We start from the raw sequence: 27,671 nt of genomic DNA, 5'->3' as shown, positions 1-27,671 counted from the left end.
AATAATTTCATTAAGTTTGAATAGTTTTCAAGAATTTGGTATGATCAGGTAATGGATATGCCTGTAGCATATGAATGCAACATACTGCAGAGTTAGAGGTGTGTACAACACAGCATCTCTAAGCATGGTCATTTAACACCGTTTTTTCCAGTGTAGTAGCCTTTGCTGTTTCAATTCAGCGACATGAACAATAGTTTAATATGGATTTATCAGAAATATTACTGGAACTGTAGATCCATGGAAAAACGGCTAGGTGTAAAAAAATTCCTTGCAGATATTCTCATCACCTTTTGTCTTTAAAAAAAAAAGAAAAAAAAAAACAGCTTTGTATAAACTCATTAAAAGGAGTGTGCCCAGGCACCTTACTTCAGGGTCATGAGTTTAGTTCCAACATGTGTCTGAATCCCCTTCTTCTCCCTCCCCCCCCCCAGATTGTTTGTTCCTTGTAATGACTAATCAATCTATCAAGCAACTTGTCAACAGGCCGTTTAAAGTTCCTCTGAGTGCCGTAAGCCTTGAAAGATGGCCACGCCGTCCCCATCGGACGTTAATTGAAGTTCATTTATTAAATTTCCCAAATTGTACTTAAAATCTGTTGTGGTTAAATGTTATTTTGAAATAACCAGACTGTGACTATAGTGAAGTTGGAGGATTTTTAGCCTCAGTTTGGAAGTTAGGGAATTTACTATATTTTGGGGTTTACTAGTATGCCTGCATGTGTCATTTAATAGATTTACCATCAGCGACTAACCCTGTCTATCGTATCATTCCTTATAGCATGACAGTTCTGTTGTCACAATTTGGCTATTCACAAAATACAATTCTGTTATTTTATCAGAATTTGCTTTTCCATGCGGCTGCAGTACTGTTAAAATCAGCCCATTCTCCATATAATGACTGATTCAGCTATTCACAGATAGCCGAACTGCTGCGAAATGGGCTTCATTCACATGTTCCAATTCCCCTTAGGGCAAATTGTACCTAAAATTCTAAGCCGCCTTGTCCCATTCCAAAGCCCCATAATATTCTAAGGATGCCCCAACCTATATCTTCCCCAAAACCTGACTCTTACATTAGCAGCATCTTTTTTAAAAATCTTTTTTTTGTGGCAGGAATTTATTCGGCTCAATTTAGTTAGTGTCCAATTATTGGTGATTACAGCCAAGATTGCATGTTTTCCTATACACATACCGACTTAACATACTGAAGAACAGCGGGTAACCATATAAATGCTATCGGTACAATTCTTAAGCTGCATTAAAGGAGACGTTTCTTTAACAGAGGGGGACCTCTCAAAGAACTGCTTTTACGGCATAAACCGTGCACTGTGAAGGGCAAGTGACCCGGTAAATATGGAGGGTTTGGTTATCCCTTATCCCTAGCTACAGAAGTACATTTACCTAATTAGCCTTTTCAGTGCTCACAGGTCTGTATGGCAGTATACCCTCATCTTAGAGTACTGATGGCAACTTTTTTCGGACCACCATGCTTAGCTGGCCATATGACTAGCTTAAGGCAACGGGAGAGGTAGTTTGAAACTGCTCGACATCATGCAGCAGATACTGGGGTTTACTCTCCTATCGCAGACAGAGACTGCAAATTATAAAAAGGCATTAATGTGATTTATTTTATTTTTTTTCTTGACAGCTTGGAAAGGATTTCAAAGCAACCCACGTAAACGTTTTAACGGTTTAATTTAAAGAACACAATTTTTTCTTTCTTTCTCCTGCAGGCAGCAGCCAATTCAGAGGTGTGTTAAACTTTCATTTAATAACAAACAGTTTTGCTGACTGCAAATAATGGGAAATTATACGTATAGGTGTATGTGTAGTCCATATCGCTTTGACAGCTCACCTTTCACGCGCCCCTTTCCTTGGCTGATGATTACGAAGCCAGAGAAAGGTGGAGAGGAAAGTAACAGGCAGCTTAGAATGTACGAACACGTTCTTTAGATTTTATTTTGTGACCTCTTGCATAGTGCAGCAGAGTCAGGGTGGTGTGTCATGGCTTTACTTACCGTAATGCTATTCCCCCTTAACAGCTGGCTGGTGTAAACGCACCTACAGGAGAATTCACAGAAAAATGTACTGATAATTCATTCAGGTTTTTCTTAATGCAATTTTAAAAGCCATTGCCTGTGATTCCGTTACTAGGTGCTAACAAATGTGTGTGTCTGGCAGACTGTCTGTGGGATGTTGGATATAATGCTTTAAATATTGCTATACACATAGTAACAGGTGTATGGAGGGAGAGACTTAAAAACAGAGCAATACATTTACAATCTCTAGATACAATGTTTGTTTCAGTGAAATTACACAGGGTTGCTAACTTTCAAAGTGAATTTCAAAATTAAAGGGACGCTATAGGCACCCAGATCACTTTTCTCATTGAAGTGGTTGGAGTGCCGTGCCCCTGCCTCCTTAACCTTGAAATTTAAAATATTGCAGTTTCAGAGAAACTGTAATGTTTATATTGCAGCGTTAAGCCTACCTCCAGAGGCGCTTCCTGCTGTTTCACGGAGTTTGACTCGAACGATGCTGGACGGCTTCACGCTTTGCGCACAGCAATCGCTGCACATGCACATTAGGTTTCCCCTCGGGCTGACCTTGGAGGAGGCGGAGATGGAGCCAGCGCCGAGGGGCGTCAGCGCTGGAATAAGATGAGTGTAAAAAGGATTTTTAACCCTTTATGAGGGGGGGGTGGGGGGGGGTGCAGGTTAACAACGTTGCATTCCTAACACTAAAGTGTTCCTTTTGTTATAGCCAAAACTATAACAATAGCAGACAGTTTGGCTATTTTTGGCCTTAAGTTTGACATTCCCTTAGAATTCTCACTTCAGTGAATAACCTGGTCAATCAATCTATAAAATGGTACCGGGGAGCTTGCAATCTAATAGTATTCTGGTAGCTCTGGTGGTTCAGTCTAGGAATGCAGTGCAGTCCTATCATCGTTTAATGCTCTTACTCTAAATATGGTGGTCTAAAAGGCTGTGTGTGTGTAGTATAGATGGAGTTAGACATGTGCGGATTGCTGTGTTTTTTGCATTTGTATGCATGATGCACAAGAAGATGTGCAGGTAAACCCCGCTGTCTTATTTATGGGCCAAGCTTTTCAGTGAGCACATTCCCATATACGTGTGCACGCTGAGAAGGGGACAGCCGATAAATCTGTGGACTTTGTAACCTGTCATATCAGGAAGCCGACCAGATGGCCGGAGTACAATGAAATAGTCATGGTGCATTTGGGTAAAAGGCGTCTCCATCTGCTTGCAATGAGGAGAAGAGTCGGGCCAGCAGCTAGAGTGCAGCCATCCAGCTTTGCTGTTTTCAGAGCCATGCAGGGGGTACAGTCGTATCGGTGGGATGGGGCCGAGGTGGAAATACCAATATACAAGTTATATTCTGTCTGAGCTTACACAGGAGCTTATTAGTACCCTGTTTGCATTCAACAGCATCGTAGTCCTATGAACCATTCGTTAACCAATCATTAACAATGGGCAGTTAGGTTATTAAACTGTTTGTAAAATATAAAGTGAATTGGACATTATTTAAAGAGATAACGGATCTACATACCTGTTGCAAAATTAGTTATGTTTAATGGAATGTAAAATATATTACAAATAGTGGTTTACAAAACTAATCGCTTTTCTGCAGAATGACCTCACTCTAGTCTGTATAAAAATCCTACCGCTGCAATAAGGACAGAAGAGGGGCTGACTAGACAGGTGTCAATATTTTAGCCAAAAATTGCAAAATTTGGCACTGATGCTGGTGAGAATGAGATTTCCCATGGTGCTTTGGAGCAACAATATGGAGGAGACACATTAAACCAACCCTCCCGTAGATGTCATTGTGACATTAACTGCTTACGTTACCTGTAACGGAATGTTTGTATGTTAGTTTCTTGTGTTCTGGGGTTATATCAGATAGATGGTTCTATATTCTAACTGGGAAACGCGCTATTGCTCAGAAATCTTTGCATTCTTATTGCCTGAGAAGTTCAAACTCTGCTGGAATAAAGTTCTTCCACCGTTTATCCAAAACCCCTAAGATATTTGTCTGTCGATGGATCTTGAGCTTGATTTAGTTGACGCTTCACTGGTGGAGCTGGTTTAGGTAATCTGTTTGTAGCAGAGACATGATATACAGAATATCTAGGGATAATTTTCCCCATTCATCATTTCCCTAAACTACACAGGGGACTTGGCATCGTCCATCCTGATAACTCCTTGACCTCTCAGTGGACCGGCGGCCGATCTACAGCCAGTGACACTGATGGCGCATTGTTTGTAAACAAGTCGCTGGGGGCATCCATCAGAACAGCGGGAGATGTATTGCCACGCTGAAGGCTGGATGGGAGTCTGGCTGCAAATCACTCACCGCTGACAGCTAATGATCGCAGTTAATTGAGACACCGCACCTGGGACATTAATGTCAAGAAAATCGGTAACAGACTTCAGTTTGGAAACTCTATATATAAATCTCTAAAACCAGAGCAGAACAGAGATCGGTTCAAAGATGAACCATAGAGAACGCAAACTTTTCGTCACATGTGAAATCTTTCTTTATATTGGATAAATGAAACTCATCGTACCAATATTATTTTCCATGAAAACCAGTTATTGTAGTAGTATATTATTTTGCAGTTCTGAATTTTTGCAGAGATTTACTTTTTCTACCTTACACTCTTTCAGTAAATACGATGCGTTAAATCTTTGGAAAATTCTTTCTAACGGAGGAGGCCTGCATACAGTTGGATAACTAAGGTTGCAATAGTGACTAAACTTGTGCCCGCATTTAAGCTGCAAGCTGCTCTGGTAGCATGGCATTGGGGTAGATTATTAGTAGACCGATGGCTGACAAGTCTGTTTCCCCAAGAGCGTACGTGGCAGTCACAGGCTGTACCGCTTTGATTGGCACGGAGCGTTTCATGGATAGCTCATACCATTATATTGGCACCAGCATCTGATGGTAAACTCAGATTCAGACTTCTTAAAATATCAACAAAACATGCCAGGGGTTCTGTGTATCATATAACTAAAGCTGGCTCAGTAAATGTTATTACTATTAAGCTATCGAACCACAGACAGGAGGTATGTACTAAAAAAACCCTTCTGCCTTTGTGCGGTGGTTTGCTTATAAGGTGCTGTGTTTTATTGTGTGAATAAGCATTGTATTTTTTGGCTTAAAACAAATCCTTTCTTTATATAGACTTTTATCACCAACTATATTTTGCCTATAGCAATATTATATGCAATAGGGACTTTCTTCATATGTTTTGTTGTAAGATATATTTTTGGAATTGCTCCTTTCTCTCGTCGAGAGAGGTTTTGTGTCAATTTGGTCTCGACAAATCTTTTTTGTAAACTTTTTTTTACCAATACATGCTCCGGTCCCAGTAAGCAATATTCCTTAGAATAGTGTTTTGTTTTGTTTTTACAGGAGAGACGTATTGCATGGGATTTGTTTTAAGGTATTTTTCTCAAATTATTCTGCAGAGGGATCTCTACATTCTATTTGTACAGGTTTTTTTTTATACTGCTAATAATAAATCAGTTGGCATAAACTACTCTTTGACATACGTTATTTTGTATTCTTCTTTTGAGTGAGTGCTGCGTCTGTTTTATTTTTTATTTTTTATTATTATAATTATTTTTTGGTTGTCTGGTTTGTTGGAGTGTGGGGATTACTGCTGGATACCAGCACCCGTGACGACTGCGTACCATCGTATTTGGATATTTTTGTTTCATTTGTGAATTGTTACCCATTGCAAACATTAAATCAAATTTTAATATCTTCTTTATGTGCTCTCCGTCTGCGAGTTAAGCCTACTGTGGGGATCCGTACTGCTTCCTCTTGTGCCATTGACACATGCCCACCGGCAGAGTTTTCTTGCTCCTGTGACCTTCTCTTATGCCATTAGAAGCCTGGAAGTTAGGAATTGTTCTCATTTAAAAAAAAAAATAATAATAATAATAAAAATAGTAATCTACAGAGTAGACTGGAAGGACATGCAGCTGTCTTCAGTATGTTCTGTCTAACACCCCCCATGATTGTTAGCATGGGACAATGGTTATTAATGGAGTGAATATCACTGTGCGTGACTTACTCTGTGGACCTCATTATGGAATCGCCCTGAAGCTCTGCACAGAATGAATATATTAAAAATATTAGGGTTTATTAGAGATTCTCCAGGCTCCAGAGCTAACACCCGCACTCCTATGCTTGAGAAAGGTTGGGGGGGAAAGGGGATCATTTCTCAATCACATATCTTTCTTGACTCCTAGATGAATGTTAAATGCATCTCTGGCCTAGACGCCATTCTGAGGACACAATGAAGTCGGGCTTTAGTCTTAAGGACATAAATAACAACAAAAAGCCTTTTGTTAAAATAAATGAGTAAAAAAAAGAGGCCCCACTGATTGTTTTCCAGATTAATTTGAATGACCGAGAACATTGTATATTCTGTTTAAATTCTTATAGGCATCTGCTTGAAGCTTGTTTATCCAACCTTAAACTTGTCAAAATCAGTCAGTAATCCTGGTTCATACACAATGTTTGCCATCCCACCTTGCTGTCTAATTACAGCAAATGGTGGTTAGATGGTAAGACATCATAACCAGATGGTTCACTGCACTGCTTTATATTGACAATATTATCTAATACAGTAATACAAAAAAGATGCATAGACTGGGTTAGGCCAATATATATGGGATTTGGCTCTAAAAATTATTTTTAGTAATGAGGAAAAGGTAATTGCTAGTCCACTTTTAGTATATTCATGGGTCAATCTGTCTTAAAGAGAACCTCTGGGCACCAAAGCAACTTCATCAGAATAAAGTTATGGTGCTGGGATACCCCAGACACAATTTTACCTTTAGGTATTAATAAATCGGTCACAAAGAGTTTAACCCCAAAGTCTTCTCTCCAGTGCATTTTAGCTCTCCCCCTGTCCTTCCATGTCTCTGTACAGGGGTGCCGCAAATTTGGCAGCTATTGATTGGCTTAGAGTGTCAGCTGTTGCTTTCAGCAATTCACAAATCGACTTGAGAAAATGTACATATTTTTCTATAGCCGTTTTATTATGCATGGGGATCTACTGGTTGGCTACCCTGTCTAAAGATTCCTGTTGGAGGAGGTGCCCGCGAGAGACATGTTCAGGTAAGTGCCACTCACCTTTGCCTGCCCCTGCAACCCCCAGGTGCAATGTCACCGTTAGGGGATCTTTGCAAATCCTGCAAAATCCCCAGACTGTGACAGTGCCGCTTTAAAGGTGCCTTGTGTGACCAATGAGCATTACTTAACCAGGAGCATTGATCCGGATTCCAATAGATTTGACGGAAAAGTCCCATTTTTATCTGCATGATATATGTTTGGGGTTTAATGAAATTACAGCTCTCCCTGCTGAGATAACACAAAAATCATCAGCCTGTCCAATCCTGAGTGATATCGAAGTGTGCTCAGCTGAAATTAAGAGCCGATAGCATCTCCTTAATGCTAGTAAAGTTTGTGATTAATATTTGTTCCAGCCCCCTTCAGCTGAGTGAGATACGTACCCTTAACAACTTCCCCCTGCCAACCCGCACGGCCATTTTTCTTTTAATTAGGAAGACATATCGAACCAGAAAGAGTTGCACGCAATTTCTAATTAAAATGGAAATTGAATTTAAAGGCATTGTTTATCATTTTCCCCTACTTTTTCTTCGCATTCCACGTCGTGGTTAAATGCTCGACTATAAATAACCTTAATAAAACTTTGCCTGCTTGGATCAATTTTACGGCCACAGCGATAACAGATTTCTTCACATCAAATATATTACTGCAGAATTTCATTAGGAAATAACACAGGCTTTAAACCTGAAAGGAAAAGAGCCTAATAAATTGCCGTACCAAGTTAAGTGCTATAATATAGCTAGTGAGGCAGGAAATGTCTTGTAGTGCCAGTGTTCTTTTGTATCATTTCTCTATTTGGTTTTACATCAAGAAATGTTGAAGAGGAGGGCTTCTACAGCGCAGTATGCAGGTAAAGATTCTGGTCCTTGCTTTTAGAACACATGCATATTGTCTTAGGAAAAGGCACTTCAATGGCTCTGTCTCTGTGGGATAAACTCCCACATCTACTTTCAAATAATTTAAAAATATATTCTTGTTTAAAGGGTACAACCACCATCCAGCCACACGCGTTCCTCATAGTAGGCCCTGGTATATTTGGGTGCAAGAGAAGTCACAATTTGTTATAATTCTTTGTGAGTTTCACAGGCCAAACACCAATATATGTACGGCTGTGCATAAAACACAGTTCGTGCTGACGTCACAAACAATTTGTGTATTATGGATAAAGGGTGGACATGCAATGCAATATATTTTGTGTTCAATAATCCTATTTTTAATATCCTAGAATGTTTGCATGGGAAGATGCTACTAATGTATGTGAATGCAGGATGCCCAGATTACATCTTTGGTAGTCAATACGAGGTTATATCCAGAACCAGAAGCCCACATTGCTGAAACTTGTGTGACTTGCTGAAAGCTGCTTTTCAATATTAACCCCTTAAGGACACATGACGTGTGTGACACGTCATGATTCCCTTTTATTCCAGAAGTTTGGTCCTTAAGGGGTTAACATTCCGAGTGAAGTTTGTGATCACAGGAATACTGGTCAGTAATTGCTGTCTGCATGATGGTACTTGTGTCCATTGATGGCAAGATATAAACAGCTTGACACGCAAGTCCTAAATTGTGTTATTTCTATTTTTGAGCACTATAATAGCAGTGTTGTAACCAGTGTAAACCCTAGACTGAGAAACCAGTAGTTTAGAAAGTAGAGTGACATTAAGAGGATGCATGAGACAATTAAGGATTTAATTAATTGTAAAACAGCCATAAAGCTGTGTAACATATAGGGAGCTGTAAAAAAAGGATATTCTACTGTGTAATATACACTGATCAGCCACAACATTAAAACCACCTGCCTAATATTGTGTAGGTCACCCTCGTGCTGCCAGAACAGCTCTGGAGAGTTGAGGCATGGACTCCACAAAAGCTCTTGGTGATGTCTTGGTAACTGGCACCAAGACATTAGCAGCAGATCCTTTAAGTCCTGCAAGGTGGGGCTTCCACGGATCGGATGTTCAATCTGGGGAATTTGGAGACCAAAGCAACACCTTGAACTTTTTGTCATATTCCTCAAACCATTCTCTAAACCTCAACAATTTTTGCAGTGTGGCAGGGTGCATTATTCTGCTGAAAGAGGCCACTGCTATCAGGGAACACAATTGCCATGTAGGGATATACATTGTCTGCAATAATCTCTAGGTAGGTGGTACGTGTCAAAGTTACATCCACATGATTGCCAGGATTCAAGGTTTCCCAGCAGGACATTGCCTCCGCTGGCCAGCCTTCTTCCCCTAGTGCATCCTGCTGCCATCTCTTCCCCAGATAAATGATGCACACGCACCCGGTCATCCACCTGATCTTAAAAAACATGTAATTCTTCAGACCAGGCGACCTTCTTTCTTTAGTCCATGGTCCAGTTGTGACGCTCACGTCCCCATTTAAGACCTTTTCGGTGGTGTACAGGGGTCATCATGGGCACTCTGACTGGTCTGGGATGCTACACAGCCCCATGCACAGCAAACTGTGATGCCCTGTGTGTTCTGAGACCTTTCTATCATGGTCAGCATTAAGTTTTTCAGCAATTTGAGCTACAGTAGCTCTTTTGAGTGGTTGGACAAGACAGGCTCATCTTTGCACCCCATGTGCAGCAATGAAGCCTTGGACGCCCATGACCCTAATACAACACTTTTGTTGGGTACTAACCACTGCATACCAGGAACACCCTTCAAGACTTTTTTTTTTTTTTATGAGATGCTCTGACCCAGTCGTCTAGCCATCACTATTTGGCTTTCGTCAAAGCCACTCCGTTTCGATTGCCCATTTTTCCTGTTTCTAACACGTGAAATTCAAGAACTGACTGTTCACTTGCTGCCTTATATAAACCACCCCTTAACAGGTGCCATTCCAACGATATAATGCTTTTCACTTCACCTGTCAGTGGTTGTAATGTTGTGGCTGATCAATGTGCATGTGAAAACAGAAAATGCAGTGAATCTGCAATACTGTTCGAAGGCAACTTCCATTTTCCATATTTGCTCCAGGCCAGCTCTGATCGGAACGTCATATTTGGCAACATGACTAATACGTCCCAAGGTCTAACACCTGAGCAGGTGGGTGTACAAACCATCTCACATAACCCTTGGTGAAACCTTCCTCACTCTAAGTAACTACTTTATAGATGCCAGCTGTTTATACACCCATTGCGTTATGTCGCTATATCCCCACCATAAAACAACCTGGCTACAATACAAGCTGCAGTAGGTTCATGCATTGTGAGATTAGATGTATATTCTTTCTCTCATTTTAAACCCCCATCACATCCCAAACAGTTTGAAAATTCCACTAGATTCTGTAGTCCTTGAAATCCACCTATCGCAAAATACCAGAACTTGACATTTTTCAGAAGAGCATAAAATGCAGTCTATTTCACGGCTTAACTCTTTTTTTTTTTTTTTTCTTTTTTTTTTTTTTGAAATGGTACAGCCAGTTTTACGACATTTTTTTTTTTTTCAATTTGACAATTTTTATTCTTTTTGGGGTACAGAAAGGAAAGTGGGGAAGGGGGAAATGTCAATAAATCATTACAGTATGAGCGTAAAAGTACATTTACATAGTTATAGCGTTGACAATCTCCTTTATAATCCCGCATAGTACCAACATATGTTTGCGGCTTATTTGTAATACACTTTCTTTTCCTTTTAGTTCACAATGTTACCGGTTTTATGTCCAGAGATAATTAAGGGTCCAGAACAGAAACAGGGGTGGGATGTAGATTACCCAACATCCGATCGTTTGTATATCTATATGGTGTGTCTAGTCTGCCACCTCTTCCCCATTGCATATCCCTCATCCCATCCACGTGCGGTGTTACCCCTGTTATCCTTTTGGTTTGGTAACACTGGCGTGGCTCGGCCAGTTTTTGCCCCGTCCATTGACTGTATCGGCCCCCCTAGAGGGGTCTCTCAGGTTGGGGATGTGCCAATAGGGCCTCAGGTGTTTAGTTGGCACTATTGTACTTTTGTAGGGGGAGGGGGGGAAGAGGGTGAGGGGAGGGGGGGGGGGGGGATTGGTGGGAAGGGGGGGGGGGGAATATCCGGCACCTTCTTTCCCCACCTAAGAGAGAATTCTTGACCTGTCCCTAGAGCTTGTGGGCTTCGCCCATCTTCAGTATGTTGCTCAATCTCGTTTTTAATGTTTGTCTCTCTAGCTTGGTGGTTAGTAGGTAGTGTTCCTATCTCTCCGTGTGGGCGCCGGGTGTCTCCCAACACAACTATTTACAATGTGGGTGTCTTTCGACACAACTATATACATCATGGGTGTCCATTCCTCTGACCTTTCTCTCAAAGTGAGCGTGGGCTGTCTCAAGTGTGCTCATATACCTCCATTTGCTATCTCGCCTTCCCCGCATTTCCCTGTCTCTCTCCGCCTACCGAGGCGGCTGTTGGCTAGTTCCTTTCCCTGGTCCTTTATTGAATCCCTCCAGGAACCTATCCCACTCATTCTTTGCGTTCATTCTGTACTCTTGCAGGTTTTGCCCTGTGTTTATTCTTGTTTCATAGTCTATGTTCATCGTAGTTTGTTTAACCACTTTGCCTACATCTGGGGCGTCTGTTTGCTTCCACGCCTTTGCTAAGTGTAAATTCGCGGCTATTAGTATGTGGAACATTGTAAATGCCTGGGCTTTGGGGAAGTCGTCTAGGGTCATAAAGAGTATGCCACACTCGGGCTCCAATGTGATAGGCTGGTGCAGAGCGGTGGAAAGTATGTTGCCTACCTCTGCCCAGTAGTTTGTGATGCGGGGGCACGTCCACCATATGTGGTACATCGTGCCTTTCTCTCTCCCGCATCTCCAGCATTGCACAGGTGTATGGGGGTAAATAGTCGCAAGCCTGACCGGCACCATGTACCATCTATAGTGTATTTTGCGCAACAGTTCCAGGTGGGAAGCGCATTTGGATCTGCCTTTGTGTGCTTTAAATGCTTGCTGCCAGTGTTCGTCTGTTAGTGGTTTGCCTATATCCATTTGCCATGCCTCCTGGAATTTCTCTCTATCTCCGTCAACCGTGTCAGTCAGTGCTTTATATATGGTCGAGATTATCTTTCTTGGAGTCATTCTGGCTATACACATCCGTTCAATACCCTGTGCTTTCTTTGGTGTGAGTACCCCTGTGTCATGTTCTAGGAGCGACTTAAGTTGGAGATACGAAAACAGTGATTGGGGCGGTAGGTTATACCTGCTCTGTAGGTCCGGGAAGTGCAGTAATGAGTCGTTTTGATATAGGTTTTTGACTATCGTGCATCCCCCTTTTTCCCATGGTTTATAATTGAATGTAGGGTTGGCTATGTGTATGCTCTGAATCGGGGTCGCTAGTGACCACTGTTTATCGTAGCCTACCAGGCGTTTGGTTGTGTCCCATGTTCTCAATAGTAGTGAAGTGGTTTCGGGAACCTCTTTTGGTAGTGGGCGTATGTGGTGGGGTATCCAGAATAAGTAGTGTAACCCTTTTGGGCATGCCCCCGTCGATTCTATGTCTACCCACTGCGGCCTGTCGACTGCCTTGTGTGCTTGCACCATTGTGGCTAGTAAGGTCGCCCTGTAGTATGCGTCTACATCTGGTAGCCCCAAACCCCCTTCTGTCACTGGTTTGCGCAATATTTTTCCTGCTACTCTGATTTTGCGGTTCGCCCAGACGAATCTATTTAGGGTTTGTTGTAGTTTTTGTAGGAAGATTTTGGGGAGTGGGATCTGCAACGTGCGCAATAAATACTGTATTTTAGGCATCACCATCATCTTGATGGCTGCTATCCTTCCCACCCAAGACAGGTATTTGCCTTCCCATGTTTGTAGGGTATCTATTATGTCCCTCCTGAGTTTCCCGTAGTTGTGTTCATGGAGTCCAGCTATCGTCTTTGTGATCTTGAGGCCTAGGAAAGTGAGATAATCGTCCCTCCAGTCTAGCGGGAACGTGGCTTTTAATTGTGTAGTGATGTGGCTCGGTATCCCCACCCCCATTGCCTGCGTCTTTGCGACATTCAGCTTATAGTACGACTGATCTCCATATAGGCGGATCTCATGTAGCAGATTTGGTAGTGACACCTGGGGTTGTGTGAGTGTGAGCAGGATATCGTCCGCGAATAGGTTGGCCTTATATTCGTTGTTCCCCACACTCACCCCATGTATGGAAGTGTTTGCTCTAATGTTTATTGCCAGGGGTTCTAGTGCAAGCACGTACAATATCGGGGACAAGGGGCAACCTTGCCTGGTCCCGTTTGTGAGCTTAAAGGGCTCCGATAGGAATCCGGAGTTCAGTACTTGCGCTGACGGCGCGCTGTACAAGGCTTTTATTACTGCCGCTACTTCCTCTGGTACTCCGAACCGTTCCAGAACCCTGTGGAGGAATCCCCAGTGCAGACGGTCGAAGGCCTTTTCTGCATCCAGGGAGACCAAGATCCCCCCTCTGTCCTGGGTGTGTATTTTTTTTTTTTTTATTTTTTTTTTTAAATTCTTTATTTTTGTTGTGCACGGAATAACAAAAGATGCTTGCAATGCCACGATAGCAGTTACAGGCGATTTAAAAACAGGTATATGTTAACAGTTGCATGGCATGTGGAAAAAGGCACAATTTTTATGATGTGTGAATAAGCTTAATACACGCTAACTTTGTATGTCTGTTGTAGCGGTTAATGTTATGATCATCAGGCTTAAGACTGCAAACATACAGAGAGTATATACCAATAAGTAATAATTGTTAAACATTGCTTAGCTAGCTAGAGTGCCCTGTTTTAATGGCTTAACCTAAGTTTAATCAAGAGTGTCAGACAGGGTTTCAGGGGAATAGTTAAAGGGTTATCAAGCTTAAGTATCTCTTGCTGCCTTAAGTCAGGGAGTTTTGCAGTGCTAAAATCATAAGTTAAAAACAAACAAAGAGAAACATTAAAGGCATGGTTCGGTCATGTCAGGATGGCTGCCCTGTTCCACCTGGAGGATAGTCATCCAATACCCTGGCTGGGTTCAGAGCGTCCGCTTGTACATAATGCATGAGGGTGGGTGTCCTCTTGTGACCGACTGGGTTCAGAGTGTCTGCTTAGGTGAAGGACATAAGGGTGGGTGACCTTAAAGGGCAGGCGTGAGGTGACTCTCTTGCCGCCGGCTGGAGATGTGACCAGCGGCACGTTTTTACCAGCTCGGTTTCTGCAGGAGATTGCGATCCGCGTAGCTGGTTTGTTGCTTAAGGTTCTGCTTCTGTGCCCTGGGATCGGCCCTCGTTTGCCTAGAGGTGTGAGAGTGGTCGGCTTAGGGAAGGCGGATACCTTTGGGTTTGATTTTCCTGTGTGTGGGCCCGCATATCTCACCTCGTGTTTTTGTGGTGTTTTAAGTAAGGGCCTTTTGTCCTTTACATTCTGCTTCCTCCGTTCCTCCAGTGCCTCCCAAAAACGATTAAAGATCGCGTCAAGTTGGTCTCCAATTTTGTCTTGGGGCCCAGTGAGGTCCGCATTATGTGAAGCGTGGCCTCTTGGCTCCTCGGTGTGTGCGTCCGCCATCTTGCTTGGCCTCTCAGCCCCCTTTGTGCAGTCTGTGGTGATGCAGGCAAAAGATGGCAGCTGTGGGTTGTGTGGACCGGGATGACCCCCACCGGTCCTGGGGGGGGGAACGGGATTCGGCCGTTGTATAATCAGCAGTTCCCGCTGTGGAGGTCGGCCGCCACTCCCAGCCAGGTCTGCAGTAGGCCTCAGTCGCTCCGGGCCCGTGATCCACCGCATTATGCCCCTCGATTGTGTCCGCTTGTGCCCGCTGCACTCTCAGTGCTCCCCGGTCTGGTGGGAAGCCTGTTGCAGGTCAGTGTCAGTCTGGTAGCCGGTTTTAGGGCGATGTATGCGGGGAGCTCTAGCTCCGTGCGACCGTTCAGTCAGCTGGCCAAGCCCCGCCCCCCCTGGGTGTGTATTTTATGCAGTAGAGTTATGACCTTTCTGGTGTTGTCCGATCCCTGCCTCCCTTTCACGAATCCCACCTGGTCGTTGTGTACGATGTGTGGTATTACCGATCCTAGTCTCGTGGCGTATATTTTCGCGAGTAGTTTAGCGTCTGTGTTTAAAAGTGATATGGGCCGAAAGTTTTGTGGTGTTGTCGGCTTTTTGTTTGGTTTCGGCAGTGTTACTATGTGTGCTAGTAATATTTCCCTGGGGAGGGACTGGGCAGCGATTGCCTCGTTGAAGGTTTTGACTAGGTGAGGTGCTAATGTGTCTTTAAATTCTTTATAATATGCGTTGTTGAGGCCGTCTGGGCCCGGGGACTTCCCGTTTGGTAGTGAGTTTATTGCGTCTATCATTTCCTGACTCGTGATCGGGTTACTGAGTGTGTCCTGTTGCGATTGTGTTAACGACGGGATTTGTGTCCTGTCTAGGTAGTCTGCTATGCCCTGTGCGGTCGGTTGTGTAGTGGAGGCGTTGTCTTTAAGGTTGTATAGGTCCGAGTAATATCGAGCGAATACATCACTGATGTCCTTCGGAGTCGAGGCTTTTTTCCCGTTCTGGTCTAGTAAGTGGTGTATTTTTTGTTTTGACTGTCTGGTTTTAAGGCGGAGTGCTAGCAGTTTGCTAGCCTTGTTGCCTTGGACATAGTGCGTTGCGTTTAGCTTGTTCATATGCCTGTTAACTTGGTCTATAGCTTGTTGATGTATGAGCCGTGATATGTGGGTTATGCGGTGTTTTGCTGTGTCTGTCGGTGAGATCTGATTTTGCGTGTTTAGATCGTATAATTCTTTCTGCCAAGCCCTAAGTTGTGTTTGTGTGGATTTCTTCACAAACGCCGCTCTCCTTATCAATAGGCCTCTCATGACTGCCTTATGGGCTTGCCATACTGTAGTGGCTGCTATGTCTCCCGTGTCGTTATTCGCGAAGTAATCCCTTAGCTCTGCTTTAAGTTCCCCTGTAAATCTCCTGTCCCGCAGTAGTGAGTCGTTTATTTTCCAGGGGCTACGGTGTCTGAAGTCATAACTATCCTTGAGCTCTAGTGTAACCGGTGCATGATCCGACCACGTTATTTGGCCTATGTCACATGACTGTATTTGGTTGAGATGTGAGCCGGATATCAGTAGGTGATCTATCCTGGAATATGAGTTATGTACTGGGGAGTAGTGGGTGTAGTGCCTTTCGGCAGGGTGAGCGAGTCTCCAGGTGTCGTAAAAGTGGTGTGTGTGTAAAAGTTTTTGTATGGCCTTGCTTTGTCTTTTCAAGGGACGGTGCCTGCGACTGTGTATGGATAGGGTAGTGTCTACTTTTGGGTCTAGGACGTGATTGAAGTCCCCGCACAGTATCGTGATGCCGTGTTGTATGTTTGCTAATTTGTGTAGGATTTTGTGCAGAAAATTCCTTTGGTTTGTGTTGGGCGAGTAGATGTTCACGATTGTATACTCTATGTCATTCAGCGTCCCAGACACTATGGCATATCTGCCATTGGAGTCAATGTCCTGGCTATGTAGGGAGAATTTAACCTCCCTGCTTATCAGGATGGAAACGCCTTTTGATTTCGTACTAGTAGTGGAGTGGAACTGGTGTGGGAATTCCAGTGTCAGTGTGTTGGTAAAGTCGCCTGTGCGATAGTGTGTCTCTTGTAGGCAAAGGATGTCAGTGCGGGCAGCGCGGAGGTCGCGGGTGAGGAGGTGTCTCTTTGCAGGGATATTCAGTCCCCTTACGTTAAATGTACATATCCTCACGGTGGTTGTCGTGTGCGAGGTTGTGTGTAACTCTTTGGAGTGTATATTTGTGCGAGGATCCCTGCTCGTCCCAGCCGAGTCAAGCTGAGCAGGGTAGTCCTCAGAGTTTTGCGTGAGCTTCCCCTTACTGAAGTGTGAAGGTGTCTGTCGTGTTTAGGATATTGCGTGCATTCGTTGCCCTTGAGGAGTGGTGTGGGGCCACCCATATGCCCCATGATGAGTGCAGTCACATTAACATAATAAACATAACATATAATAACCAAAAACATATAATACATACAATCCTGAGCTAATACTATGTATGCCATACTTATGGCTAGGCACTGCGTGGTCGTGCCTTGGGGGTAGAGGTATCAACCTCTCGTCCTGTGGGAGCTCCCTCCCTCAAGTGCTTCTAAATTGGTTTATATCATCACGCAACCCTGTTACTTTTTTTTTTTTTTTTTTTTTTTTATATATATTTTCTGATTTTCTTACCCCTACTTGTGCAGATCGTACTCTCTATATCTCTGTGTCTCTCTCGTAATGCGCCTTTCTTTAAAGCGGCTATTATATTTGGGAGAGCTCGCTTGAGGTCCCTATTCTCCCCGCATCCTACTATATTTTACATATTTCTCCCGTTGCCAAAACGGTACATTACCCAACTGGTTGCACATAGTCTGTCTGTCAAGCTGAGTGTTTAAGGCCGTAGCGGCCTATAGTCCATGGAGTTTCGTTCTTATATCCTTTTTGAGTTTCTCCACTCCGGGGTGACCTTGGACCTTTCTCCTGAGGGTGGAACTGTTGCCGGAACAATGTCCCATGTCTTTAATATTCGCTCCCCTTCTTCTGGAGTAGCAATTGCCGTTGTTTTCCCTCCTCTGGTGACAAGCAGTTTGGTGGGGTAACCCCATCTGTACGGCAGTTTGTGGTCTCTCAGCGACACTGTAATCGGTCTGAAATCTCTCCTTCTTTTCAGAGTGTAGGCTGAGATGTCTGCAAAAATTTTATGATTTTTGTATTCAGCAGGTAGTGGTTTTCCAGCTCTGTTTGCCGCCAAGATAACCTCCTTGGCGTGGAAATAGTGGAGTCTCACGAGTACATCTCTCGGGGTATCTGGTGGTAGGAATGTAGGTCTTGCTGTGCGGTGGATCCTGTCTAGGAGGAGCACATCTGCGGGCAGATCTGGAGCTAGGTGTCGTAGTAAACCCGTGGTGTGTGCGGTAAGGTCAGCAGTGCCCACCGTCTCAGGAATTCCTCTGATCCGCAGATTGTTCCTGCGGGCGCGGTCCTCCATGTCTGCTATTTTGGTATCTTGTGCCAGTACTTGTGCAGCTAGCCCCTCCACTTTGTCTACCAGAGCATTGTGAGCTGCTGAGATGTCCTCCATTTTGTTTTCTGTGTGGGACGTTCTGTGTCCTAGATCTTGCACCTCCTTCTTGAGGTCTGTCAGCGCAGTGTCTAGCTTTTGGAGGAGTTTGTCAGACATTTCCTCAAGCAAGACCTTCATCATGCTGTGGGTAAGTGGGGGTTCTCCTACCGGGGTGTGTGTAGCAGCCTCCTGGTCGCTTTCGGCGCCATCTTGGGCCTGGTCCGGCGGCTGCCAATTTTTGCCGTGACCGGCTCGTGCCGTAAAGAAATTAGTTTTGTCAGCTTTTTCCGTCGTCCGTCTGCCTTTAGACTGTGACATGTCCTCAGTGGGCGCTGGGTTTTGCCGTTATCGCCGGGTTAATTGCTCGTTTGAAGCCAGCTTGAGCGGAGCTCCTAGCACATGCGGCCGGTGCGCTCGGCTTCCAGGACACGCCCCCCAGTTTTACGACATTTTTAATGACATATCACCTCTTGTGCTTTGATATTCCCAGCATGCACTTGGATGCTTCTCCCTGCTTAACTGCTAGCTCTTTAAATCCTATTTTCCAACTGGTGTAGGAAGTCTGCAAGGGAAGTTTAATTTCTGCCTTAAATCTAGAACAAAGATCTTTTAAAACAGGTAGTTATAACATGTATTATTTAAACCTCTTCGCTGGGGAGCAGTTGGCAAAAGTATGTTTAGCTAAAAAGTCATAAGCCAACCACTTTACAGGAGATGATGCAGAAGCAATTAAATGCAACTGCTAGTGCAAAATAATTATTATTATGGCTTATAGGGACACTTCATGATGGTTATTACCCCAAAATGGTATTAAAGGAAAACTATAGTGCCAGGAAAACAAACTCCTTTTCCTGGCACTGTAGCTTCCCCTTCTGTCAAGGCCCCCTCCCGCGGCCCTAAAGGAGATTAATAACCCCTTCTGTCACTTACCTGAATCTAGCGCCGATGTCCTTCTGGGTCTAATTATTATTTAATGCTTTCTTATGGGGATTCTGGCGACGCTGGAGGTGGACGTCCAGCGTCGTTTAGATGACTAAAAGTCGTCTAAGTACCCAGAAGTCCCTCTAGTGGCTGTCTGGTAGACAGCCACTAGAGGAGGATTTAACCCTGCAAGGTAATTATTGCAGTTTATAAAAACGGCAATAATTACATGCTCAGGGTGATGGGAGTTGGCACCCAGACCAATTCAATGGGCTGAAGTGGTCTAGGTTTCTACATTGTCCCTTTAATAATACACTGGTCAACCACAACATGAAAATCACTGACAGGTGAAGTGAATAACATTGATTATATCCATACAATAGCACCTGTCAAGGGGTGGTTTATATTAGGCAGCAAGTGAACAGTCAATTCTTGAATTTCATGTGTTAAAAGCAGAAAAAACGGCAAGCAAAGAGATCTGAGTGCCTAACTATTTAGCTCTCCAGCCCCCTCAGATTACTTTGAAAAGATTTTCAACGTACCTTTTCTCCATGCCTTGTCGGTCTTGCCACGGCTGGCCCTCCTTTCGTGGCTATTATCAAAACGCAGTGCTGCGCCAGTCAGCACCTCGTAATAGCGATGCCTTGAATCAATGATTCTCTATGGGGAGTGTTCCGTGCCTCCATGCTGAGCGTGGAGACACTGAACGCACTGAGATAGAAACCTAGAATGTGACGGCGGATAAGAACCATTCGGCCCATCTAGTCTGCCCAATTTTCTAAATACTTTCATTAGTCCCTGGCCTTATCTTATAGCTAGGATAGCCGTATGCCTATCCCACGCATGCTTAAACTCCTTTACTGTGTTAACATCTACCACTGCAGCTGGAAGGCTATTCCATGCATCCACTACCCTCTCAGTAAAGTAATACTTCCTGATATTATTTTTAAACCTTTGTCCCTCTAATTTTAGACTATGTCCTCTTGTTGTGGTAGTTTTTCTTCTTTTAAATATAGTCTCCTCCTTTACTGTGTTGATTCCCTTTATGTATTTAAATGTTTCTATCATATCCCCCCTGTCTCGTCTTTCCACCAAGAGATAGGAAACACCTCTGGGTGCTGTCTGAGTGACTGCACCCAGAGGTGTTCCTTGCCAGCTATGTAAACACTGCCCTTTCCCTGAAAAGGCTGCATTTACATTGAAATGCCTGCAGGGACAGGCTACAGACACCAGAACCACTACATTAAGCTGTATTAGTTCTGTTGATTATAGTGTCACTTTGGAGGATCTGCTGCTAATGTGCCAGATACCATAGGTCATGTTCCGAGGTCTTGTGGCGTCCATGCCATAACGCATCGGAGCTAAAATAAATCAAATAAAATGAGGAATTGTTTCAAATGGCTTAAGCTGTAGCCCTGGCCCTGTCAGTGTCCTGGGTTTGGACCTATGTCATTTGTCTACGTGGCATAGTTAATTAGGTTTGGCTAGGGTTATAGTGTCTCTTATTAAAACCATTCAGGGTACCTAGTGGCAGTTACTGAAGTATTTCCCAAAACTAACAAACTGCAAGAATAAAATAGTAAGGATGTTTGTGGATTGCTTTTATCTTTCTTAGTTTTTTTTTTTTTTTCCTCTCTTCCAAAATTTGTATGTTTTACCACTTAGCACTGTGTGAAGTTTTCCAGCCACGACGTGTGCCTCTATTTTGATTGAGTATATCTAAGACATGTATAGCCTGCAGTTTGTAACTAGGAAGCAATAAAACATGTATATCTGACATGATACGTCTGCAGTAGCCATGCGTTTTGGCTGAGTTCTTGTGTTTCTGGTCCCATCTCCTCATTAATTTTTCCAGGAAGTAGAACTCCTAATCTCAGACCGAAGTGCTTCCCACGTGTAAAATCTGACTTTATTACATGGCGTATCTGCATGAAAACTAGCTTCTCCTCCCATATCTGCCCGGGTCAGCACTTTTAGGTTCATGTACTAAAGCCCAGCAACATTTTATTGTGTGTCGCTGCAAAATTACACCTGAATGCTATTTACGAATTGCACTAAGCCGAAACCCAAAAACAGGGCTTTCACTCTGGAGAAATAATGTTATTTGAGTTGCGAGTTGGTATAGTAAATATCACAAGTCTGAGAGGGCGTCAGAGTGCAGAATGTTACAGTGGATGTAATGTTAAGATCTGGAGTTCTATAATGTATCACGGTATGAAGTATGTGACTGTAATATCCAGATACAGAGGAAGCTGTGACTGCAGTGTGGGGGCAGGTGTTACATTAAAGGTAACTTTGAGCCTCTGGCAATCTGCTTATGTTACAGGTCACCGATCCTTTGTGCAATCCCGGGCTGTGAGAAATCCCCACGTTTCCAGCCTCCCAGGGTTTCAGAGTCAGCACGTCCAGGAGCACAGAGCAGTGAAGGCCAAATCTATTACTGCCGACATTTGTGCTGCAACTGCTCAGTTAGACTAGATGGGCATCATGTTAAATGTATTCATAGATTTACCATCACTGGCCTATAGAGATACAAAGTGACTTTAATTGTAAAAGCCCCAGAAAGACGTAGCATTGAACATACAGATATACCTTTCATGTATTTAGCATCTGTGTATTATAGAAAGCAGAACTGCTGTCTCTAACCACTGAAATTATTTTATAATTTATATAGCGCCAGCAAATTCCGTAGCGCTGTACAATGGGTAGACGAACAGACACATAATTGTAACCAGACAAGTGGACGCACAGGAACAGAGGGGTTGAGAGCTTACATCTCCCTAGGCTCTTGTTACATAGATTAGTTTGCAAAAACTCCAATTTTTTTCTCTAAATTACAATTATTTATATAGTGCAAAACATATTCTGCAGGGCTGTACAATAGATAAAAAAAAAAAATCAAAACCATCACTAAATGATAAATAACAGATCCAGGGAACGATCTGTAATGCAATGACAATAGATTTACATCAGATTGATCATGCAGGACACTAATTTAATGTAAAGCCTCTTCCCTTTTTTCACCCCACCACTCTGCGAACCAGCCTTGAACAACAGGTAAAGATGTGTTAAGGATCCATGCCGAGTGCCATCTTAGATTGCCAACCAGGGGTTAAGGGAGATGTAGTTCAGTGTAGAAAACTGGCATTTCAACTACAACTCTTAAAGTCCAGCTGTGTGGGTTTATGGGTTATGCTCAGTACAATAAGTGGGCATCAGAATTAGATGAGCAATTAAAGGAAAACTCCAGTGCCAGGAAAACAATCCGTTTTCCTGGCACTGCAGGTTCCCTCTCCCTCCCACCCCCCAATCCCCAGTTGCTGAAGGGGTGTAAACCCCTTCAGTCACTTACCTGAAGCAGCAACAATGTCGCTGCCTCCTCCTCCGTGCCGCTCCTCCTACTGACTCCATCGGCCGGTGGGCGAGACTGATCCTGCCCAGCGGCCGAGGAGATCTAATGCGAATGCGCGGCAATGCCACGCATGCGCATTAGGTCTCCCCATTGGAAAGCATTGAAAAAGATTTTCAATGCTTTCCTATGAGGAAATGAGCGACGCTGGAGGTCCGCACACAGCCTGAGGACGTCCAGCGACGCTCTAGCACAGAGTCAGGAAGTTCCCTCTAGTGGCTGTCTAGTAGACAGCCACTAGAGGAGGAGTTAACCCTGCAAGGTTATTATTGCAGTTTATAAAAAACTGCAATAATTACACTTGCAGGGTTAAGAGTAGTGGGAGTTGGTACCCAGACCACTCTAATGGGCAGAAGTGGTCTGGGTGCCTGGCGTGTCCCTTTAAAGGCATCCTACAGTGCCAGGAAAACAAAGCCGTTTTCCTGGCACTATAGAGTTATTAGGTCCCCCCCCCCCCCCTCCCGTAGTGCTGAAGGGGTTAAAACATTTTTTTTTTTTTGCAGGAAATGTTCAGGTTTAGAATATTAGAAATGTTTATTGGACTTATAATAGTGAGATAGATTCCTAATGTCACCACCACAGAAACCTGATGTCTAGAGAGATGTGCAGAAAGAATACATTAGCACAGACTGCGCGGGGTTAATCTGTGCACTTACTGAGCACAACGGGAAGACTTGCCTAGATCGGTGTCATGCTGGGTAAAACGTACATGGCACGGTCAAAAGGACACTTAAACCGCCATAATAACCACTCCAGCTCAATGTAGTGATTATGGTGCTGTAATTCTGTGGAAGGCATTCATTGTTTTTTTTGTTTTTTTTTAAATCATGAATTGGCTTAAGTGGGACATTTTACAAAAGCCAGGACTCTACCCCACTTCATTCACACTGATAACGGGAAGACTCCTCAGCCTGTCAGTCTCACTAGGTTGGGTAGAACCATGTGTGATCATGCCGGGGGTCTCATTGCTGTTTAGCACAAACCCATTACAATGTTACTCAGATTGTCCTTTTAATATTTAAAATCAAGCATATTTTTATTTAAATTTAATCAATTATTTGTTTGAGGTTATATCGTATCTCGTATGGCTGAGGCATATTCTGTTCTATAAACCTGTGCTCAGTGAGTAGAAATGGCAGATTTACATAATTTACTTCTGTCTCTCAAAAGTATTACGAAAATCTTGACGGCTAAGAAATATATTTAAATACAAATATGCTTGTTATTAAATGCCTTAATACAATGTAAAAGAACCACTCCTGGCACCATAATCACTCCACGTGAATGGCTGCCTGTAGCGTGTTAATACTTTAGAAACTACTGCCCATGCAAATGCTTCTTCATTTCTGAGGACTGCAAGACCCAGACTTGCAATTGGACAGCTCAACGTAAAGGGACATTCCTACCCCTTTAATGGCTTAGGCCTATTTAAGCTACTATGGGACAGGGATGTCTGGGTGCTGTCTTCACAGGTTAAACAATTTAACCCCAGAGTTGGGTAAAGCAGTATTGGTTGCTGGAGTTGCCTTAAAAAAATGTAATCTATGACAGTAACACGTTAAAGATAACCTGTCGTATTTCAGTTTGTTCTAGTGATTCTACAATATGTTTGTGTGAAAATATAAAACTAATCCTTCTGGTAACTGAAACAAATATATATAATATATATTCCTTGAGTGTTTAAAGTTTCTCGATTTCTTTCTTTTGTTAAATATACATTTTTCAGTGGGTGTATTTGGATACAGTGCGGTTAGTTGTATAATATATGACAATCTCTTTTCTGTATTATGACTTTTGAAATCTGTCATTAATGTGCTGTATAGTTCCTTATTTCGTATTTTTACCTTATTGTAACATAAAAACCAATGCAAGTCTCCTTTGTATCGTTACAGTCCCTTAATGGCCGTATCCTTTGCCGGAGCCTGCACTCTTTCCGGCATCTCCCTGCTGACTTTTGCTGTTAATCCACTGACTGGGGCCCTCGGCGCCTTCAACATATTCCTCTACACATGCTGTTATACGCCCATGAAGAGGATGAGTATCGCCAACACTTGGGTGGGCGCTGTGGTGGGTGCCATACCACCCATCATGGGCTGGACAGCGGCAACTGGCAGCCTGGATGCTGGTGAGTATTTTCTAGGCCAAGCTGCCCAATTTCACTGCCAGTGATGAGAGCTCTGCGCTGGCTGCACGCTTTAGCGCATAATCAGAACAGAAGATATACACCGTTAGAGCCCTGGAGCTAAGCACTGCTGTGCAGAGCCGGCTCACTGGCTGAGAGTGTGAGCACCGTCAGGCTACCTCAATGTAGAGAGCTTCTGTCTCTCATAGAGGAGGTGACTGACGTCCGGCAGACCTCAGGTAAGTTGTCAAATGGTTTTACTACTTACCTTGGGAGGATGCTGGGGCGATCCTGGCAATATAACCCTACAGTGCACTGTACATGTAGTTGATATGGTGCTTGTAGTTTTCCCTTAAAAACAGCATTTGAACTAATGCAGCCATAATGTATGATTTATTTCTTATACAAATCTCTACTTCTCAATAAAACTACCCATCTCTTTGAGAAGCTTTGGACGGGAGATTTGTCCTCAGTGCATCTCTATGAGAAGGATAACATCAGACAATGCTCCGCACGAACAAGGAAGTAATTGATGGACAAAAAGAGGTCAATTCTGCAGCTAGCAAGGATTTTAATTGGGCTTTTAGTACCATTGCGTAGCCAGAAGAGTGTAAGCTCAATTGCCAATGTCAATACAATCTTTAGGCAAGTCCTACTGTAATTTTTTGTTGAAAAGCCTTATACACAGCGATATGGAACTTGCTGGTACTATATAAATATTAAAAAATAAATAAATAATACACTCGATGGTAGTTGGGTCCATATCTTCACTGAGCTGTGGGTGACTGAGTTAAAAGCAGAGATCTGGATCCTGATTGGTTAGAAAGGTATGTGGCTTATCTGAGAGGCCATTAGTCCATACCTCCTGATATTTTTCAACCTCGTTGTGATATGTGTAATACTGTCCTTATAGACCTACAAATTTCACAACTCTGAGCATTTTGGCTGCTTAAGGTCCAATGGCAGATCAATCCAACCGTGTCAAAAGTGAATGACTCACAATGTTTTATTAACAGATAACCAGGACATGTGCGTAGATGGTCTATGAGGACCTCAGTTACTCCTGCAGTTTGCTTGCTCGTTCCCTGAGTTGATGAAGCAATCCCTGAGACGGAAATCTTTTCCTAGTGACAGTTGTGGATTCACAGCATGGCCTTCCAGCAGAGATGGGTTTTAAACATAACATAAAGCAATTAATGGAACGGGCAGAGGCTGGCAGGCTAGACTCTGCATGGAGCATAATTATTGTTGTTAATCAGCAGCCATTCTTTGACTGTTGCAGAGAACTGATTGAACAAATACCGTTTTCAGGCCTGTGTGTATTTGTCTTAATTGGAAGAGCTCGGAGTAATTTACAGGGGACCCTGTTATCAAAGGCTGGCATTTGGCACTGGGCCCTGATTACATTATTCATAGTATGCACATAGTAAGAGGAGGCAAAGCTCTCACAGGCTCCAACCAGATTGTCTGAGTACAAACAGATTCACCGACCAGCTTTTAGCCGCTACAACTGTATCACACACCCTACATCGGGTATGGCCAAAAGGTAGATTTCCCACCTTTACAGATCCTAGGAGTTATAGTTAGTTTATTTAACCCTTTGTTCTAGCAGCTTGCTGAGCTTTATACCTGTGATTTTCAAAGGATTGTGGGGTTTTGTGTTTGGCTCCCTAGCTATCGAGGTTATGTTAGCAATTATGGAGTTGGTCGTCCTCCAGTTTATAATAAAACCATTAGAGTGGTCTGACTCCCAAAGCCGGCCTTTGCTGCTGGGATAATAGGCTGAAATTTTTGTAGTAAATAGCACCTCCAGCACTCCCTGTATATCATTGTCCTGCCAGCTTGGACAGGCTTACACAATGAGAAATTAAATTCCTTCTAATCTCAGTGTCCAGCTTTGGGTGCCTTGAACCATAACCACCACAGTAAAGTGTTGTGGTTAAAGTGTCCTTAATCAATTCATATTGTGTGCTGGGCAGAGGCAAGTGGTTCCTCTAAGCAGCACTCACGGCGTTCCCTCAATCAGCCGGAGTAATTTGTTGTACTCAGTGCAAAAACATGAGGAGCTGTAACAAACAGGACTTAGTGGTACAAAGATTAACCATATCTATGCTGTAACACAGACAGTGGATGATCGAGATAAGGTCAGGGATGAAGTGTAGAACATAGAAGCATAGACATATAGAGAATGGCATCACTTGGCCAATCGTAATACATGGCCCTGGCTGATCTAAATGCAGCATGATCACTTTAAGTGATAACTTCTTAAGCTATGAATATATAATTTATCATTAAGATATATAATATATGTATATTACATTTGATTGCAAGGTGCAGTATATATGTTGTATATGGAAAAAATTGCAGATTTATTTATAGATCTATACATTTGTCAGCACACTGTATAAATGAAAGTGACCATTCTTGTGTAGCTAAACTATGTGAGTACCACAGGTACACTTAGTATACAGTGCTAGAACATAGGACCGTTTACAGACATGGCTGCAACTCCGGGAATCATTTATTATCTGAATGTTTTTTTCAGATTATATACCGCGACATTTTTTTACATTTTTTATTTTTGTTGTACAGCTACAGATAATATGGGTAACATCAGTGTTACTCAAACATATTGGTGCTTTTCATCGTAGCACTGCGGGGGCGTCATGACGTGTGGGCGTGAGTGCGTGCGTTCGCCGTGATGACGGAGTAGGAGGGGAGCCCGCCATGCCTCGCCGAGGTAGCCGCGCCTGAAACTCTCCCACGCTGTGCAAGAGATCGATCATACAACCTGTTTATTTTCCCCTCAAGGAGTGTCCCCATGCTGGCCTTTGGTGTCGGAACGGAAGCAGAACCGAACAACAGTGCCAACGATAACCGCCGAAAACTGTGTGTCAACAGCCGCAGCTCAAGACTCGGAGTGCTGTCTCTCTAAAACATACTTCGCTTTGTGTCCACTTGGTTGACGTTTTGAAGCCCTGCTGGAAGTGTACTATGTATCCCTATTGTACATACGCTGGGAATAATACGGTGAAGTAGA

At 43.3% G+C, this 27,671-nt stretch overlaps 1 protein-coding gene across 1 annotated transcript in view; it reads left to right on the top strand.

Annotated features, from left to right (window-relative positions):
* The window catches only part of LOC134611804 (protoheme IX farnesyltransferase, mitochondrial), a 133,316-nt gene that overhangs the window by 91,789 nt on the left and 13,856 nt on the right, over positions 1–27,671 (top strand). Inside the window, exon 6 of the mRNA XM_063456044.1 lies at positions 24,402–24,634. Within this exon, the coding sequence (XP_063312114.1) occupies positions 24,402–24,634 (233 nt within the window). The remainder of the gene's footprint in view (positions 1–24,401; positions 24,635–27,671) is intronic.

Source organism: Pelobates fuscus, chromosome 5 (assembly GCF_036172605.1).
Source record: "Pelobates fuscus isolate aPelFus1 chromosome 5, aPelFus1.pri, whole genome shotgun sequence".
NCBI lineage: Eukaryota > Metazoa > Chordata > Amphibia > Anura > Pelobatidae > Pelobates > Pelobates fuscus.
The sequence above is the reverse complement of the archived record's forward strand: the minus strand, read 5'-3'. Positions and strand labels throughout refer to the sequence as shown.